Genomic DNA, 17600 nt, shown 5'->3' with positions numbered 1-17600 from the left:
CCGCGTGGACGAGGACCTGAAAGGGTCCCCGCGCGCTCTTGCGCGAGGCCCCGCCCACCGGGCCAGGTCCCGCCCCCGCGGGCCCGGACGCGGCGGCGGTCCCGCCCCTCGCGCATGCGCGCTGGGGACCGCCCCCGGAAGTGGTGTCCGGCGGCGGCCCGGGCCCCGGAAGTGACATGCCCTCAGGTGGGTGCTCGCGGGCCGTGAACCCCGGGACCTGGGGATCTTAAGGAGGGAGGCGGGGTGGAGGAGAGGCGCAGGGCTGAGCGAGAGCCCCGGCTTCCTGCCTCCTCTCAGCCGTCGTGGACGCGCGTCCAGGGGGCCCCGAGACTTCCCCGGCGAGGGCCGAGTGTTACTTCCTCCCGGAGGTTGCTTTACACTCACGAGTGGTGCGCGGTTGCACGGAGCAGCGTGCCCCTGGGGGCGCAGCTCCGGCCGGGCTGGCCGTCCCCCGACGGGTCCTGGTCCGCGGCGGGCTTCGCGGGCTGAGACCCGCTCGGTACCCGTCTGCGTCGCTGCGGCTGCGGACGCAGCGGGGTGTCCTGCTCCCGGGGCTGCAGGGAGGGGAAGGCCTGTCCTTAGGGCCACGTCACTGGGTGTAAAGGAGAGGTCCTCTTAAGAGAAGATGCTTTGAAGTGCAAGTTAGTTCTCGGGCAGGTATGTTCTAGCAGAGTCAACATGTCAGAGGTTAAGGAGCACAAAATGGGTTCTTGTAAAATGATGCTTGTCTTGGTTCTCTTGGATGGTGGTCCCGTGTACATACGTCAGTTTGAAGACATTTGGTGTAAAATACAGCGATGCCCAGGGGGCACTGTGTGACAGCCTTTCTGAGCCTCAGCCTCCACTGCTTTAAAGTGGGCATAAAAAGATGTAAGGGTCAGGAGTTCCCGCTGTGGTGCAGCAGCTAAGGATGTGGCCTTGCTGCAGCTGAGGCATAGGTCACAGCTGCGGCTCAGGCTCGCCCCCTCCCCCAGGGAATCGCCCTATCCTCTCAAAAAGGCATATGGAAAATGTGTGGCTAAAAAAAAAAAAGGGGGTCAGAAATCGCGGCACTCTCACTTTAGGATAATTTAAGGAGGGCTTGTAAAGGCCCTGCTTAAAAGGGAGCGTGTAGTTCGTGTTTTATCCTGGAGCTCCTTGACGGTGGAGTTGCTTCTACCCCTGGACCAGGAGAGCGCTGTGTCCGTGGCTTCTAGGAATCTGAGGGGAGCAGGGAGCTCAGCATCTGGCCCTCCTGCTCCTCACCAGACTCTGCCTGAGGGCAGGGTAGCTGAGGGCAGTCTCACAGGGCAGGCTCTTGACACTGAGCAGGGTGGAAAGTGGGTCTAGAGAAGCAAATGAAAAAAACAGCGAGCAGCATCGCCCGCACAGGCTTGTTGTAAGGAATACATTTTGTTTTTTTTTTGGTCTTTTGTCTTTTTGTTGTTGTTGTTGTTGTTGCTATTTCTTGGGCCGCTCCCGTGGCATATGGAGGTTCCCAGGCTAGGGGTCGAATCGGAGCTGCAGCCACCGGCCTACGCCAGAGCCACAGCAACGCGGGATCCGAGCCGCGTCTGCAACCTACACCACAGCTCACGGCAACGCCGGATCGTTAACCCACTGAGCAAGGGCAGGGACCGAACCCGCAACCTCATGGTTCCTAGTCGGATTCGTTAACCACTGCGCCACGACAGGAACTCCAGGAATACATTTTTAAACTTGCATAGTAGGATATGGCTCCAGGCAGGGAGTAATGAGTATGACCAGCAGAACTGAGCTTAGCACTTTCCTGAACAGATTGGCGCCTGTGCCATGCACTGAGCACCTTCCCAGCATTTCTTAAAGTCCTCGTCCTGTGATGGTGAAGTCTGTCTGACTCTGAACCCCGGGCTTTCACCACTGTCCTGCTTTTTATTTATTTTTTATTTTTTTTTTTTTTAATTTTTGTCTTGCCATTTCTTGGGCCGCACCCGCGGCATATGGAGGTTCCCAGGCTAGGGGTCGAATCGGAGCTATAGCTGCCTGCCTACACCAGAGCCACAGCAACTCGGGATCCGAGCCACGTCTGCAACCTACACCACAACTCACGGCAACGCCGGATCCTTAACCCACTGAGTGAGGCCAGGGATCGAACCCGCAACCTCATGGTTCCTGGTCGGATTTGTTAACCACTGCGCCACGAGGGGAACTCCTGTCCTGCTTTTTATACTCTGTTAAACTGGGCCCAGGAAACGGATGCTCGTGCGAAGAGTTTGAGTTCGCTTCTCTGAGATCCCACTGCACAGGGCAAACCAGCACTGACCAGTAGAACCTTGTACATAAGTTGCACCCTCTACACAGGGGTGCAAATCTGTGCTCTTCAGTGTCGTACCCATTGGCCATGTGTGACCATGAGCACTTCAAATGTGTCTTGTGTGATTGAGGGACTGAATTTTTACATTTAACAAGTTTTTAGGGAGTTCCCGTTGTGGCACAGTGGTTAACAAATCCACCTAGGAACCGTGAGATTGCAGGTTCAGTCCCTGGCCTTGCTCAGTGAGTTAGGGATCTGGCGTTGCCGTGAGCTGTGGTGTAGGTCGAAGACGTGGCTCGGATCCCACATTGCTGTGGCTCTGGCATAGGCTGGTGGCTAAAGCTCCGATTCGACCCCTAGCCTGGGAACCTCCATATGCTGCGGAGTGGCCCTAGAAAAGGCAAAAAGACAAAAAAAAAAAAAGCACCAAAAAAAAACCCTACAAGTTTTTAAACTCAATCCTGTGACTATTGGTTACCTTACTGCACAGTGAAAGTAAAGCATTAGAAGGAAAACAAAGACCAGGAGTTCTCGTCATGGCTCAGTGGTTAACAAATCCGACTAGGAACCATGAGGTTGCAGGTTCGATCCCTGGCCTTGATCAGTGAGTTAAGGATCCAGCATTGCTGTGAGCTGTGGTGTAGGTCTCAGAGGCAGCTCGGATCCCACATTGCTGTGTCTCTGGAAAAGACAAAAAAAAAAAGACCAAATAGTGTGAAACACAATTGAACTTGTCCACCTGGCAAGGAAGAGCCACTGCACATGTTCAGCAGGGTTTGTTTTTTGTTTGTTTTTTTGTCTTATTAGGGCTGCACCTGTGGCATATGGAGGTTCCCAGGCTAGGGATCAAAGCTGAGCTGTGGCTGCCCGCCTACCCCACAGCCACAGCCATGTGGGATCCAAGCTGCATCTGCAACCTACATCACAGCTCAGGCCAACACCAGATCCTTAACCCACTGAATGAGGCCAGGGGTTGAATCCATGTCCTCATAAATACTAGTCGGGTTTGTTAACCACTGAGCCACAACGGGAACTCCGAGTTCAGCAGGTTTTCATGAACAGAAACTGAAAATATGGAAGTTCCTGTTGTGGCTCAGTAGGTTAAGAATCTGACTAGTATCCAGGAGGACGCAGGTTCACTCCCTGGCCTCACTCAGTGGGTTAAGGATCTGGCGTTACCATGAGTTGCGGTGTAGGTCGCGGATGCAAATCAGATCTGGTGTTGGTGTGGCTGTGGCTGTGGTGTAGGCTGGCAGCTGCAGCTCCAATTCTACCCCTAGCCTGGGAACCTCCGTATGCTGCACCTGCGGCCCTAAAAAGGCAAAAAAAAAGAAAAGGGGAAAAGGGGGAAGTACTCCACGTTAGGCAGCTTCAGGGTTCAGCCTCCGGTTGGCTTTGCCGTGGATCCTGTTCATTTGCGTTCCAGGTTTCCTGTTGCCAGTGTCCGAAGCCTAGTTTTGAGCACAGCAGGGCCGGATGGCGTGACTGCAGCGGGCTCAGCTCCGGGTGGGCTTGTTTGCCGGTGGGACGGTGGGTCTTTCCCTTCGACCCCCTGCGGTTATGCGCCCCCCGCCCCTCCCGTCTGAGCTGTGCGACCTTGGGTCCGTCGCATCGCCTCTCTGCCTCGGTGTCTGCACCTTTCTCTACAGAGTTGTTGTGAGAAGTAAACGCATTAATCCCTTGGAAATAGTTGGAGCAGTATCTTGCCAGTAGTGAGGTAGAGGTCTTAAGTGTTCCTTGCTAACCTTATTTCTAGATGCTTCTTGTAATCGGCATCACCGGAAACGGGGTTGTTCCCTTAATTTCATTTTGTTTGCTGCTCGTAGAGAAGGACACAATTGATTTTTTTTTTTTTTTTGGCTGAGCCCACGGCGTGTGGAAGCTCCCTGCTGCAGTGACAACCTGGATCCTTAACCCGCTGGATCCTTTTTTTTTTTTTTTTTTGCTTTTCAGGGCCACACCCATGGCATATAGAGGTTCCCAGGCTCGGGGTCCAGTCAGAGCTGTAGCCACCAGCCTAAAACCACAGCCACAGCAATGCAGGATCTGAGCTGCATCTGCGACCTATTCCACAGCTCATGGCAGCGCTGGATCCTTAACCCCCTGAGCGAGGCCAGGGATGGAACCCATGTCCTCATGGATGCTAGTCGGGTTCGTTAACCACGGAGGCACGACGGGAACTCCAGGATCCTTAATTCTTAACAGGCCTCCCCACAGTGGACTTTAGTGTATTAACCTTGTAACATGCAGGCCGCCTCCTTCCTGTACTAATCCTAATCTCTGGCAGATTTCCCTGGGATTTGCTGTGGAGACAGTCGTATCTTCTGCAGTTGCATGTCTCCTTTTAAAAACGTGTCTAAAAGGCAGTGTTCCGTGGCTGTGGGGGCACCCCTGCCTTCTTTAGGCCTTCGCTGGATGCCCTTTCTCAGGTCGGGGACCTTCCCCCCGCTGCCCCGGCCCCCAGTCTGCTGGGCGGGTTCCTTCCCCGGCCCCAGGCGGGGGTGGGTGCTGCCCTGCGGTGGGGGTGGGGCCGGGGGTGCCCACTGCGGGCGAAGCCTTGTGCTCGGCCTGGCGTGTGACCCTCCCCACCGCCGGGCTCGGGTGGGGGCTCGTTGAGGACTGTGCGCCTTGTTGAGGGATGTGGGGCCGTTGTTTCTCGTTTCATGTTGTCAGGTTGCGGCGCTGGGCTTTCACGGGCCTCAGAGGGCGAGGTGGGTATAGGGATCTCACGCCTGGAGTCCCTGGGACGTTTTGCGTGAGGTTTTGCCCTGGTTTCTGCCTTGAATGTTGGGTAGAATTTACCAGCAAGCAGTCTGAGTCTGGAGTCTTCCTTCTGGAATGTTCTTTCAAAACAAATTCAACTTCTTTAGTAAATGCAGCGCTTTTGAGATTTTCTGTTTCTTCGTGTGTTTCTTTGGTACTAGTGGTTTTCAAGAAATTTGTCCTTGGGCGCTCCTGTTGTGGTGCAGTGGAAACGAATCTGACTAGGAACCATGAGGTTGTGGGTTCGATCCCTGGCCTCGCTCAGTGCGTTAAGGATCCGGCGTTGCTGTGGCTGTGGCGTAGGCCAGCAGCTGTAGCTCCTATTTGACCCCTATCCTGGGAACCTCCATATGCCCTGGGTGCAGCCCTAAAAAGCAAAAAAATATTTTTTTCTACTTTTAGCAATTGGATTATTTAGAAGGGTGTTTAATTTTCAGATAGTTGGTTTTTTCTAGGTATTTTATTTTATTTCATTTTTTGGCTTTTTAAGTCTAGGGGTCCCCACTGAGCCACAGTGGGAGCTCCCCTTAGGTATTTTGTTGGTTGACTTCATCTCTGTTGCGGTCAGTGCATACACTCGCGTGGCATTTATTAAGGCTGGTTCATGACCCGCGGTCTGGTCTGTCTTGGTGAATGTCGCACACGCACCTGCAGATGTGTGCGCCCCGCAGCTGCTGGGTGGACTCTTCTGGAAACGGTTAGACCGGCAGCGCCGGTAGCACTGTTGAGATAGTCTGTGTCTTTACTGACGGGGATGGTTTTGTTTTTCAGCTTCTTGTTTGGTCACTTCCCGAGAGAGCGGCATCAAAATTTCCCGCTCTCGTTATGGAATGGTCTGTTTCTCCCTTTACTTCTGTCACGTCTGCTTTCTGATTTTGAATTTCTTCTTAGGCTCACGCACATTTTTATCTGTCAGGCCTTCCTGGTGAGTGGTCCCTGTTGTCACTGTCACGTGTCTGGTAACGCCCTTTTTCTGGAAGGCCGTTTTGTCAAGTTCCGTGTGCGGTTAGGCTCAGGGACACCATTCTTTGTTTGTTTTCTGTGTGTCCCTCTTTTTTGTCGCCTTTCCTTTGAATTGTTGGGAGGTTTTCAGCGTTCTGTGTCACCCATCCATTGGCTCTTGGGGTACGTCTCTGAGTCCTGTTTTACTTGGCCTCGCGGCAATGCGCGTAGACCCAGCCTTTCAAGGCCGCTTCCGTGTAAGATGGTGCCATTTCGCAGAAATGCGGAATTGTTAGGTTGTCACCTGAAGCGGGCGACCCATGGACAGTGGTGTAGACAGTCTCTTCTTCCCACAGTCGTACACGTTTTAGGACGAACAAGGGAGGAAGCCGCCTTTTCTATTTACCATTTCTGCTGCTCTCCTCTCTTTCCTAACGATCAGGGCTTCCCGCTGGTGGCCTTTTCGTTCAAGCCGAGGGGCTTCTTGAGCCCTGCTCTAGAGACAGGCCCCTCGTCTTCCTCCGGCCAAGCGGCTCTTACTTGCCCTTCCGTCCTGAGGGATATTTTCACTGGCCGTGTGATGCTGGGTGGACTTTCTTCCTTTAGCACTTTAAAAATATCTTTTCAGGAGTTCCCATCGTGTCACAGTGGAAACGAATCCGACTGGGAACCATGAGGTGGCGGGTTCCATCCCTGGCCTCTCTCAGTGGGTTAAGGATCCGGCATTGCCATGAGCTGAGGTTTAGGTCACAGACGCAGCTCGGATCCTGCCTTGCCGTGGCTGTGGTGGAGGCCGGCAGCTGTAGCTCCGATTGGACCCCTAGCCTAGGAACCTGGAGCAGCCCTAAAATAGCAAAAATAAATAAATAAAAAATAATAAAAATATCTTTTCAAGATGGCTTAATGCAGTGTGGGGTCCTGGAACAGAGGAAGGGTATTCACGGGGAAACGAAAAATCCAGACGCCACCTCTTGTTTAGTTAATTTCCCAGCAGTGTTGGTTTCCTGGCACGGAAGATGCTCGTATCGGTGGAACCGAACATGATGTGTGTGGTAACATGGCCCTTTCTGTAAACCTAAAGTCATTCCAAAGTAAAGGTTTGTTTAAAGAATGCATTTACAGGAAGAGGACAAGAGGAAGGTGCCTCCCTGGCAGGGCGGCTTAGCTGGAGGGGAGAGCCCCCGTGGGAGGAGGCGGATGAGCAGAGGTGTCGAGGATACAGGAGCTGGATCCTGACAGTCTGAGCATGGAGTTGCAAAGACGGACAACATTAGACAGGCCGTGTGGTGCTGCACTGGAATCGGACAGTGGGGGTGAACTCACAGTGTGTAGAACAGGCTGCTCCGTGCCGTCGGTGAACCGATCGGTGCAGCCGTGACTGCAGAGGTGCATGCTGGGCATGTGCGGGCACTCACCTGCGCCCGTGCCCGGCTCTGTCCACGGAGGGACCTGGGGTGTCTAGACACCACTCCTCTGAAAGAAGTAAAGGAGTGGAGGCTGGTTTCAAGGTCCGAGCAGAAAGTACTGGGTGAGCCTGGACGCTTCATGCCTGGAAGCAGGGGCCTGCTCAGAGGTGACTGGCACTTGTCTGAAGGACACCGATGGGCCTCCGCTGGCCACACCGGAGAGAGCTTGAGTGTCACACTAAAGGATAGTAGCGGAGTGCAGCTCACTGAATCAAATCGGAAACCGAGCTGGTGACACGAGGAAAGGGATGGTTTATGGCGAGCGGAGCTTGCTGGGTCTCAGGGCGCGTCCCGCGAGGTCCTCATAGCTGCCCGGGGAGGGAGCGCCCTGACGGTGATGGCGGGAAGCCGGGCAGGGACCCCCTGGGCAGGGACCCCCTGAGCCGGGACCCCTGCTAAAAATGCATCGCCTGCGTCTCGGCCCCAGGGGCCGGCGGGCGGGGAAAGTGAGGCTGCGCTGCAGAAGGCCTGGCCCGTGACCTTCCCGGCGTCAAGGGCACGCGGGTCAGGGAGCGGCTGCAGAGGCGCCGCAGGCAGGTGCAGCGGGTGATCCTGAGCAGCGGCCTTTGCGTGGAGCCGCTGGGGGACAGTCAGCCACAGCCGGGCTCGGAGTGTGGCCGCTGGCCGCGGACGGGGTGGGGGGAGGGGGGCGGTCCGTAGGGGACGCCCCTGTCCGCAGGGAGGCAACTGCACTGTCCCGGGGGGTGGGGGGGGGGGGGCGTCGTGTCGGCCGCTCAGCCTCCAGATGCAGGGAGACTTCCCTCTGTGGTGGTCTTCCCACGTTGCGCCAGCTGTGACTATTTCCGAAGGACAAGCGGAGCTTCTGAGTGCGGCACCGGCACCAAGGGAAGAGCTCCCACCAGGGGGGCATTTCGGGGGGGGGGGGGGTCCGGAGCAGGCGCTCACACCCGGGCCTGGAAAGGGAAGGCGAGCTCTGCTTCCTCACCTGCTGTGACGCTCATGGTGGCTGTTTGACTGTTTTTTAAACAATGCGTGTGTGTGTGCGTGTGTGTGTGTGTGTGTATCTTTCTATACATCTAACTTAGACCTAAAAATGGGCGGGAAGCCTCACTAGTTTCCTCGTGTGTGGCACACGTGTGCCCCCGGGAGGGACATCTGGAAGTGGGTGCGTGTTCGGTACAGAGGAAGGGCTGTGGTTTTCTGCAGGGCGGGGTCCTAGGCGCCCCTTGTTGACCCCCCCACCCCACCCCTGCACCTGAAAGATGCTTAATTGTCACCCACTGTTTAGGGAACGAGTGATAGTGTAAACTTTTTTTTTTTTTTTTTTTTGCTGCATCCGAGGCATGGGAAAGTTCCTGGGCCAGGGATTGAACCCGGGCCGCAATAGTGATGCCAGGTCCATAACTGCTAGGCCACCAGGGAACTCCTAAATGATTTTTTTTTTGGGGGGGGGTCTTTTTGCCTTTTCTAGGGCCGCTCCTATGGCATATGGAGGTTCCCTGGCGAGGGGGTCTAATCAGAGCTATAGCCACTGGTCTACGCCAGAACCACAGCAACGCTGGATCCGAGCCACAGTCTGTGACCAGCACCACAGCTCTCAGCAACGCCAGGTCCTTAACCCACTGAGCGAGGCCAGGGATCAAACCCGAAACCTCATGGTTCCTAGTTGGATTCGTTAACCACTGAGCCACGACGGGAACTCCCTAAATGATTCTTTTTTTTTTTAATTTTTTTAATTTTCCCACTGTACAGCAAGGGGGTCAGGTTATCCTTACATGTAAATTATTTAATTTTTTTTTTTTTTGCCTTTTCTAGGGCCGCACCCATGGCATGTGGAGGTTCCCAGGCTAGGGGTCCGATCAGAGCCTATGCCACAACTCACAGCGACGTGGGATCCAAGCCTCGTCTGCAACCTACACCACAGCTCACGGCAACGCCGGATCCTTAACCCACTGAGCGAGGCCAGGGATCGAACCCGCAACCTCATGGCTCCTAGTCGGATTCGTTAACCACTGAGCCACCATGGGAACTCCCCTAAATGATTCTTAATCAGTGAGAAACAGTTCATGCTTAGTGATCGCGTGGGCCAGGCACCGCTGTTGTGTGCTCATCCTCCCTGCCCCGTCCGTCTACAGAGGAACTTTCTAGGTCACAGTGGGGAGAAGGGGCAGAGGTGGGAGCCTGCTTGCAGAGCCTGGGGGCTTCCCCACTGCACTCTGTCCATAACACCTCACTGTGTTCCAGCTGGACCACTTCAGGCTGCACAGGATCACATGACAGCGTCTGAGTAGATGGGTGTTTTTATTTTTAGGATTTTTGTGTGTGTGTGTGTCTTTTTCTGTCTTTTTAGGGCCGCACTCATGTCACATGGAGGTTCCCAGGCTAGGGATCGGATCGAAGCTGTAGCCGCCAGCCTGTGCCACAGCCACAGCAACACAGGATCCAGGTAATGCCAGATCCTTAACCCACTGAGCAAGGCCAGAGATTGAAGCTGCAAGGATACTAGTCAGGTTCATTTCCGCTGAGCCACAACAGGAACTCCCTAAAATGTATACACTTTCAAGTAGACACGTTTCCAGGGTGGAAACGGTGCACCACGATGGAACTCCAATTTTTAGGAAATTGTGATTTGAGGTTCAGATTTCTTTTTTATTTTATCTTATTTATTTTTTTCAACCGCACCCGTGGCATGTGGAAGTTCCAGGGCCTGGGATCGAACCAGCACCACAGCAGCGATTGAAGCCACAGCCATAACAACGCCGATCCCCAATCCACTGTGCCATGAGAGAACGCCCCTCTTTATTTTTTATTTTATTTTATTTTAATTTTTGGCAGTAGCCTGCAGTGGTTTGATACGGGATCTCAGGTCCCAGACCAGGGATTGAAGCCAGGCCGCGGTGGTGAGAGCACCAAATCCTGACCACAGACCGCCAGGGGCTCCCTCAGATTTCCTTTGTAGTATCTTCATTTAACGGAAATGTGATATTCTGTGGGGCATACCCAGAGTGGTGGGAGTTACTCTGTGGCTCAACAGGTTAAGGATCCAGTGTTTTCACCACAGGGACCCCAGCTGCTGTGGCAGCAGGTTTGGTCCCTGGTCCAGGAACTCCCATGTGCCGGGGTGTGGCCAAAGAAAAGAGGAAGGGAAAACAGCTGCAGGTTTATTGACTTCCCTCCTTGGTGCACAGATCTTGCCCCCGGCAGCCTAGAGGCTGACTGGGCAGAGGGCGCTCAGTGACTCGGGGCGGGAAGTGGTGGGTGACACAGGGAAGTCATTTGTTGGCGCCTGTGTTTGTTCCAAAACCACCCATTAAGGTCCTCGGGTGCCGGGTACGCCCACTTCCTTAGCCTCAGGTTCAGGTTTAAACCCCATGTCTGATTTTGCCAATTTGATTTTTATTAGGGAGCCATGATCCCTCCGAGGCTTTTCTCAGCAAGATCCTGGGCCGCGTTGGAGGGCGTGGGGCGCTGGACTCCGTGGGCACGAGTGGTCCCTGGGCCCGGCCGGCTGTTTCCACTGCATGCTCCTTCCAGGCTGCTCTTGGTCGGCTGTGCCCACCGCACCAAGCACCAGGAGCCCTCCGGAAAGAAACTGCTCTCTGAGAAGAAACTGGTGAGCCACTGCCGTGGAAGGGATGTGCCCCTCAGGAGGCAGGGGGCGGTGCCACCTGGTCCTCCTTGTCCTGACTCTGTTGTAAGGAAGCGCCAGCACCCTGGCAGTGAGTGAGATGAAGGCTTGTGGGTTCCGAGTGCTGTGCCAGCCCACACGCAGCGGGCCTGGCGGGGCCCAGTGCGCCCAGACAGGCGACTAGGTCTTCCTTTACAGCGTGGGCAGGGGCGGGGGCGTGGGGCAGGGGGCAGACCTTTAGGTTTACGGCTCTGAGAGCCTTATGCACGTTTTTGTTCTGTTTCCCAAAACCGATGGAAAACATGAATGATCTTTAATTAAATTCAAGGAAGTGCCTGTTTACGACCCACTTTGCTGCCTCCCGAGTAGGGTCCGAACAAGGCTCGGTGGGGTGCAGCGCTCCCTGCGGGAACGTGACTTTGCCATCCGTGGGCACTGCTGGTCCTGTCTCGCTCCTGACTGGGAGGATTGAACCTAGGTGTCACCTGGGGGACAGTGCCCATCCGCTTGGCTCTTCCGTCCCGTTGACTTTGATCGTATTCGTCGTGACTCGTCCTTGAAATGGTCATTTGTGGTTTTCCGTGAGGTGGTGCCGGGGAATCTCAAAAACGTGTGTATTTTCCTTTAAAAGAAAAATCTGGTCACGGAGTAGTGGAGGGAAATGCAGGTGCCCAAGTCTCCTCGGAGTGGCTGTGTGGGTGGCACACTGCCCGCGCAAGAAGCAGGCAGGCTCCTCGGGATGGGCAACCTGGGAAGCTGGGGGGTCCCCGACCCTGCGCCCTGGCCTCAGGCAGCTGAGCACCATGTGTGTGTGTGTGTGTGTGTGTGTGTGTGAGTGTGTGAATGTTTGTGAAACACTAACCTCGCTGTAGCTCCTTAGGGGTTCGTGCGGCCCTTCGTGCTCTCAGATCCGGCACTGCTCGCAGTGCCAGTCAGAGGATGAGCCTGCCCAGTGCTGGAGGAAGCCTGGGACCGCCGTGCCCACTCGTCGCCCCCCGCCAGGCGGGGGTGCAGAGTCCCCGTTGGTGAAGACCTGTTGTTTCAGCGCTGTGTTTGCGTGTGGAAAAGGCTGGGAGGACGCTTTACTCAAGCACCGTCTCTCTAGGTTGCGGGGTCGGTTCCGTGCTGACCGCTGCTGGCCCTGCTTTGCTGATGAACGTTTGCCTCCACGTCCCAGTGATGGGGGGGGGGATGCTCACATGTGCCTTTGGGGACAGAGGAGCGACACTGATACCGCGAGCTTCTAATCGTACAGCCTGTAGAAGAAAAGGTGGAAAAGGCCCATTGAAATGGCCGCTCGGTCCCCAGAGGGACCTGGGTTCTCAAGGACGGGCGCCCTGCTCTCTGCAGAAACGGCATTTTGTGGACCAGCGCCGGGTGCTTGTCCGGGGCGGCCGCGGAGGCGACGGCGCGAGCTGCTTCCACAGTGAGCCGCGGAAGGAGTTTGGAGGCCCCGACGGGGGCGACGGCGGCAGCGGCGGCCACGTCATCCTGAAAGGTGCCCGGGGCGGCTCGGGGAGACGCGGCGTCTGTCCGCTGTCTGGGTGGGAGGGTTTCACCTTCGGACCCAAACGGGAACTTGAATTCAGAAATTGCTGTGTGGGGGAGTTCCCGTCCTGGCGCAGTGGTTAACGAATCCGACCAGGAACCATGAGGTGGCGGGTTCGATCCCTGGCCTTGCTCAGTGGGTGAAGGATCCGGCGTGGCCATGAGCTGTGGTGTAGGCCAGTGGCTACAGCTCCGATTCGACCCCTAGCCTGGGAACCTCCATATGCTGCAGGAGCGGCCCTAGAAAAAGCAAAAAAAAAAAAAAAAAAGAAAGAAAAAGAAAAAGAAATTGCTGTGTGGGAAGTTCCCTGATGGCCTAGTGGTTCAGGACCCGGTGTTGTCACTGCTGTGGCTTGGGTTCGATCCCTGGCCTGGGCACGTCCATATGCCAAGAGCACAGCCCCCCAAACCAACAAAACAGTGATGTGTGGAGACCGTTTTATTAAACTATGTGGATGTCCGCATTTATATAATCCACCAAAACCCAACTTTGCTGGTTTGTTGGGGTTTGCTTTTTGGGGTTTTTTGGCCGTGCCTGCAGCATATGAAAGTTCCCAGGCCAGCAATCAAACCTGCACCACAGCAGTGACTACACCAGGTCCTTAACCCACTGTGCTGCCAGGGAGTTCCACAGGTGTTGGCTTTCATTTTCTAATTTTAGGAATGCAGGGAATGGGATATTCTCGTACCGTGTGTCAAAGGGTTAAATCCGTTACACTCTCGGTAAAGTGCTGAAAGAGGATGGCTTGCATTCAACATACATTGAACACAAACGCTTAGCAAACTGGTAAACTGAGTAACCACTCACAGCATAATAAAGTACAGCTGTTTTCAGCTTGGTCATGCCATTACGGGTAATTTTGAATTTTTTAGAAATTGTGTTTTTTGAAAGCAAATAAGAATTGAACTTTTTCAAAAAATCACTGCTAGTTTAGTAACTTTTGTTACAACCTCATTCCATGTTCCACGTTCCCGTGCGCTTGCATTTATTTTGCTTTTTAGGGCCGCACCCGCAGCATGTGGAAGTTCCCAGGCTGGGGGTCCAATCAGAGCTGCAGCTGCCGGGCTACACCACAGCCACAGCCACTCAGGATCTGAGCCGCGTCTGTGACCTACAGCACAGTTTACGACAACGCCAGATCCTTAACCTACTGAGCAGAGCCAGGGATGGAACCCGTGTCCTCATGGATGCCAGCCTGTTCACTCCTGCTGAGCCACTCCCGGAACTCCCCGTGCTCTTCACCTGGAAAGCAGACATGGAACGACACGAAACGGGCCTGCTCTCAGCACAGAGGCAGGTGACGCTTCTCGCTCTGACTCCTAGTTGACCGGCAAGTCAAGTCCCTCTCCTCGGTCCTGTCTCAGTATCAGGGATGCGACGGAGAAGACGGCGGCAGGAAGAACTGCTCTGGGCGAAACGGCGCCCTCCTCTACGTCCGGGTAGGCCTGGCGGCTCAGCCCCGTCCCCGTCTGGACCTTGGAGCTCCAGGCCCGCCGGGTGGGCCCCGTGGCTGGGGACGCGCCTCGTCCCCCAGGAAGGCACCGGGATGAGGACCCCGTGCTGACCTGATGCGTGTGCCCGGCTGACCCCTTCCGATAGCAGGAGATGATCGTCCCTTGTAGAGGGGGCACCCAGGGCGGCTCCTCCTCTGTCCCCAGAGCCCCGTGGGGGGGGGGGGTTCCCTCAGCATCCCCCTCCTCCTCTGGCTGCTTTAGCGGCACCGTTTGGAAAAGCCATGTGTGCAGTTTGCCCGGAGCGTCATCGGCCCCCAGAAGCCCTCTGGGGCCGGGGCCTCTCCCCGGACGCTGTGCCTGAGGGAGGCGGCGCCGTCGTGGTTTCCCCTCAAGGCCTCCTTCTCTCCAGGTCCCCGTGGGCACGTTGGTGAAGGAGGGCGGCCAAGTCCTGGCTGACCTCTCGCACCCGGGCGCCGAGTACGTCGCCGCTCTGGGCGGGGCCGGAGGGAAGGGCAACCGCTTCTTCCTGGCCAACGACAACCGGGCGCCGGTGACCTGTACCCCCGGGCAGCCCGGGCAGGAGCGAGTCCTCCTCCTGGAGCTCAAGACGGTGGCCCACGCTGGGATGGTGGGTGTCGCCTGAAGGCCCAGGCGGGGAGGGGGAGGCCTGCTGTCCCTGTGGGGGGACCGGTCGCTCTCGCGGGTCCCCGCCCAGCCCGAGCCCCGCGCCTCGGTCATCACACACGGCGGCGGCGGCGGCGGCGGTGGTGGCGCGTTCCCATGCTCTTCCAGGTTGGATTTCCCAACGCGGGGAAGTCGTCGCTTCTCCGGGCCATCTCGAACGCCAGGCCTGCTGTGGCTTCGTACCCGTTCACGACCCTGAACCCCCACGTCGGGGTGGTTCACTACGAGGACCACCAGCAGGTAGCAGGTGGGCACGGGCTCCCGGGGTCGGGCTGATGGGGGGGTCGGAGCCCTGCTTCCGTAACTCTCACACACGGCGCTCTTCTTACTTTAAAAAGCGTGGCTCTCCGTCAAAGTCGGGGTTCAGACCTGCTCCCTCCCTCCCCCAGGCTTCTGTTGGTGGCAGTTCAGGAGTTTGAGTGTAAGTTTCAAACCCGAGGAAGTTACTCCTTTCTCACCGCCTCTATTCTTCTCTCATCCGCGGGGAACTCGGCAGCATCAGTCATGTGGACAACATGTGATTTAAAAAGCTTTCCCTGTACCATTTTGAGAGAAGAAAACTTTTTCCAGAAGATAATGTACCCATTAAAAATAGTAAGCCTGCTGGCGATGCGGTTTGTATAGCACTTTATATTTCCAGAGGACACTGTAACAATTTCTATCGGTAATCAAATTATTAATAGATTACAGAAAGCCATTTCCCCTTTTTTGAATCATTTTTGAAGCCAGCGAGGCTGGAATGTGTTAAATGGTTCTTATTAGACTGATCTGTCACCGTGCCTGTCACCCAAATATTTCACAGCATTAGCACAACCGAAAGCTGGAATGCCTGGGATGGCAGTCGGCCTGACGAATCACCCCGGCGGTAACCAGAGCCCCTTCGGTTGCAGGGAGTTCCTTGGAAGGAAAGTCTGAGAACTGAGTCCCGGTCCCCCCCCCCGTGCTCTGTCCCCTCTGCAGTGGCCGACATCCCCGGCATCATCCGCGGCGCCCACCAGAACAGGGGCCTGGGCCTCGCCTTCCTCCGCCACATCGAGCGCTGCCCCTTCCTCTTGTTCGTGGTGGACCTTTCGGTGCCAGAGCCGTGGGTGCAGCTGGACGACCTGAAGGCGGAGCTGGAGATGTACGAGCCAGGCCTGTCCCGGAGGCCCCACGCCGTCGTGGCCAACAAGGTCGACCTCCCTCAGGCCAGAGCCAGGCTGCCCCAGCTGCAGGCCCGCCTGGGCCAGGCGCCCATCGCCCTGTCGGCTGTCACTGGGGAGAACCTGGAGGGGCTGCTGCAGCGTCTCAAGGAGCTGCACGACGACCACGTGGCCGTGGAGCTGGAGCACGGCCGCCAGCCGCTGCGGTGGTAGCGCTGGGAGGTGGGGGCCGGGCCGCAGCGACCGAGGGGGCCAAGCAGGAAGCTTCAGAGACGTGCGAGGAGGCGTTGCTGCGTCTGCCTCTCTGCCAGCCCCCTGCCCTCCCTCGGCCTCAGCCGTTTTGGTGGCAGACATCCTCATCCGGGGGCGCCCGACAGCCTGGGACCGATGCCCCAGACGGGCTGGGCCGCGTTCACTGGCCCTAATTAGCAGGGACCACGTGGCTGGCTGACGTCACCAAAGGCTAGAGCGCACAGATGACAGCACGCGGACGGGACGGGAGCCAGCGTTCCCAGCGCTGACCCGCGGGTGGTGGCAGCTGTCCCAGGGGTGGGCGGCTTTGCAGGGAAGCGCTGTCTGCTGCGGGGGGGCGGGGGATGGGAGCGTTTGCAGGCGCCACCCTCTTCCCAAGCTGCTGCGTCTGAAGGAAGCAGCCAGTGTGACCCCCGATTGTCCCAGACAGCACCCGGCTCTGTGGGCGTCGAGCTCCACGACCGAATGCTCCCAATATCCGACCCGGGGACGCTTGGCCTCGGGCCCTCGCCGAACATGCCTGGTTATTAACTGCGGGCTGCGGGCGGGGGCCTGGCAGCACCGTCCCCGAGGTGGGCCCTGGTCCGGTCTGTGCTTGCAGGCGTTGGTGGAGCCGCACCCACTCCCGGCTGCCCCCGGCCACTCCTGCAGCAACATGGTCTGGAACCTTTGTTTCCTGCAGACAGTCTGACCGTGTGAGAGACATGTCCCTGAGGGCGAGGTGGCAGCGACAGAAGGCTGTGAGGAGGGGGGCCCTGGACCCTTTGAGGGTCGGCTCAGGGTCCCCAGGCGCTGGGAGCCCTGGGCGGCGGCTTTTCTGTGCGGGGGCTGGGCATTGCTCGAGTGATAAGCTGGCGCCTGAGCTCTCCGCAGCAATTCGGTTCTGATCTGACATCCGATCAGCAGCTCCAACAAGAGTCCTTCACCCGAAGCTTTTTTTAATGTCTTGTAATTTCAGAGGTCCTTGTGTTCTGGAAACCAGAGATGGGTTTTGCATCTGTTTGTTCTCCCTCTCAGGCCACCACAAAGGGTTTCATAGAGTAAAGCCAGGTCTGAGTAGCATTAATTATCCGTGGCCTTTCATCTTGGTCGCTGGGCCCCCACCGCATGCGCCCAGGGGGGCGGGGGGCACTCACGCTGCCTCCCCGCGGCTGGCCCGCCACGGGCACTGGTGAGGAGGCAGGAGAGCCGGGCGCAGGGTGTGAGCCCCAGCAGCTTCAGGACTGACCCAGAGAGGCACCGATGAGCATCTGTGGGCAGGACGTGTGAGTGGCGGCTGGTGTCTGGGACGCTTAGGTTTCTTTCAATTGGAAGACGGGTTTAAAAGGCCAGGGGCAGGTGCTGGAACACCTGCGTGGGAGCCGCCCCGTCCCGCCTCCCTCCAGCCAGGCCGGCCTCTTGCGGCCGTTTCCACAAGAAAGTGTCTGCTCTTGGATCTGAGCAGCCGATGGATCGGATCCCATCAGCCCGGGCACCACCTCCCCACC

At 56.7% G+C, this 17600-nt stretch overlaps 1 protein-coding gene across 3 annotated transcripts; it reads left to right on the top strand.

Annotated features, from left to right (window-relative positions):
- The first annotated feature begins 121 nt into the window (after nt 1-121).
- Nucleotides 122-17179, top strand: MTG2 (mitochondrial ribosome associated GTPase 2). 3 transcript variants are annotated; one of them, XM_047770710.1, is made up of 7 exons: nt 122-186; nt 10808-11017; nt 12383-12530; nt 13905-14020; nt 14445-14663; nt 14828-14966; nt 15680-17179. In XM_047770710.1, exons 2-7 carry the CDS (start codon nt 10814-10816, stop codon nt 16072-16074), a joined length of 1221 nt encoding a protein of 406 aa, XP_047626666.1. In that variant the 5' UTR covers nt 122-186; nt 10808-10813; the 3' UTR covers nt 16075-17179. The 3 variants fall into 3 exon arrangements, with proteins under 3 accessions (XP_047626666.1, XP_047626668.1, XP_047626667.1); XM_047770711.1 differs by lacking the exon at nt 122-186 and adding an exon at nt 227-657; XM_047770712.1 differs by lacking the exon at nt 14445-14663 and having other exon boundaries at nt 126-186.
- Nucleotides 17180-17600: the final 421 nt, after the last annotated feature.

This window comes from Phacochoerus africanus, chromosome 3 (assembly GCF_016906955.1).
Source record: "Phacochoerus africanus isolate WHEZ1 chromosome 3, ROS_Pafr_v1, whole genome shotgun sequence".
Classification (NCBI taxonomy): domain Eukaryota; kingdom Metazoa; phylum Chordata; class Mammalia; order Artiodactyla; family Suidae; genus Phacochoerus; species Phacochoerus africanus.
Note: the sequence above shows the minus strand (reverse complement) of the source record. Positions and strands in the feature narration are given on the sequence as shown.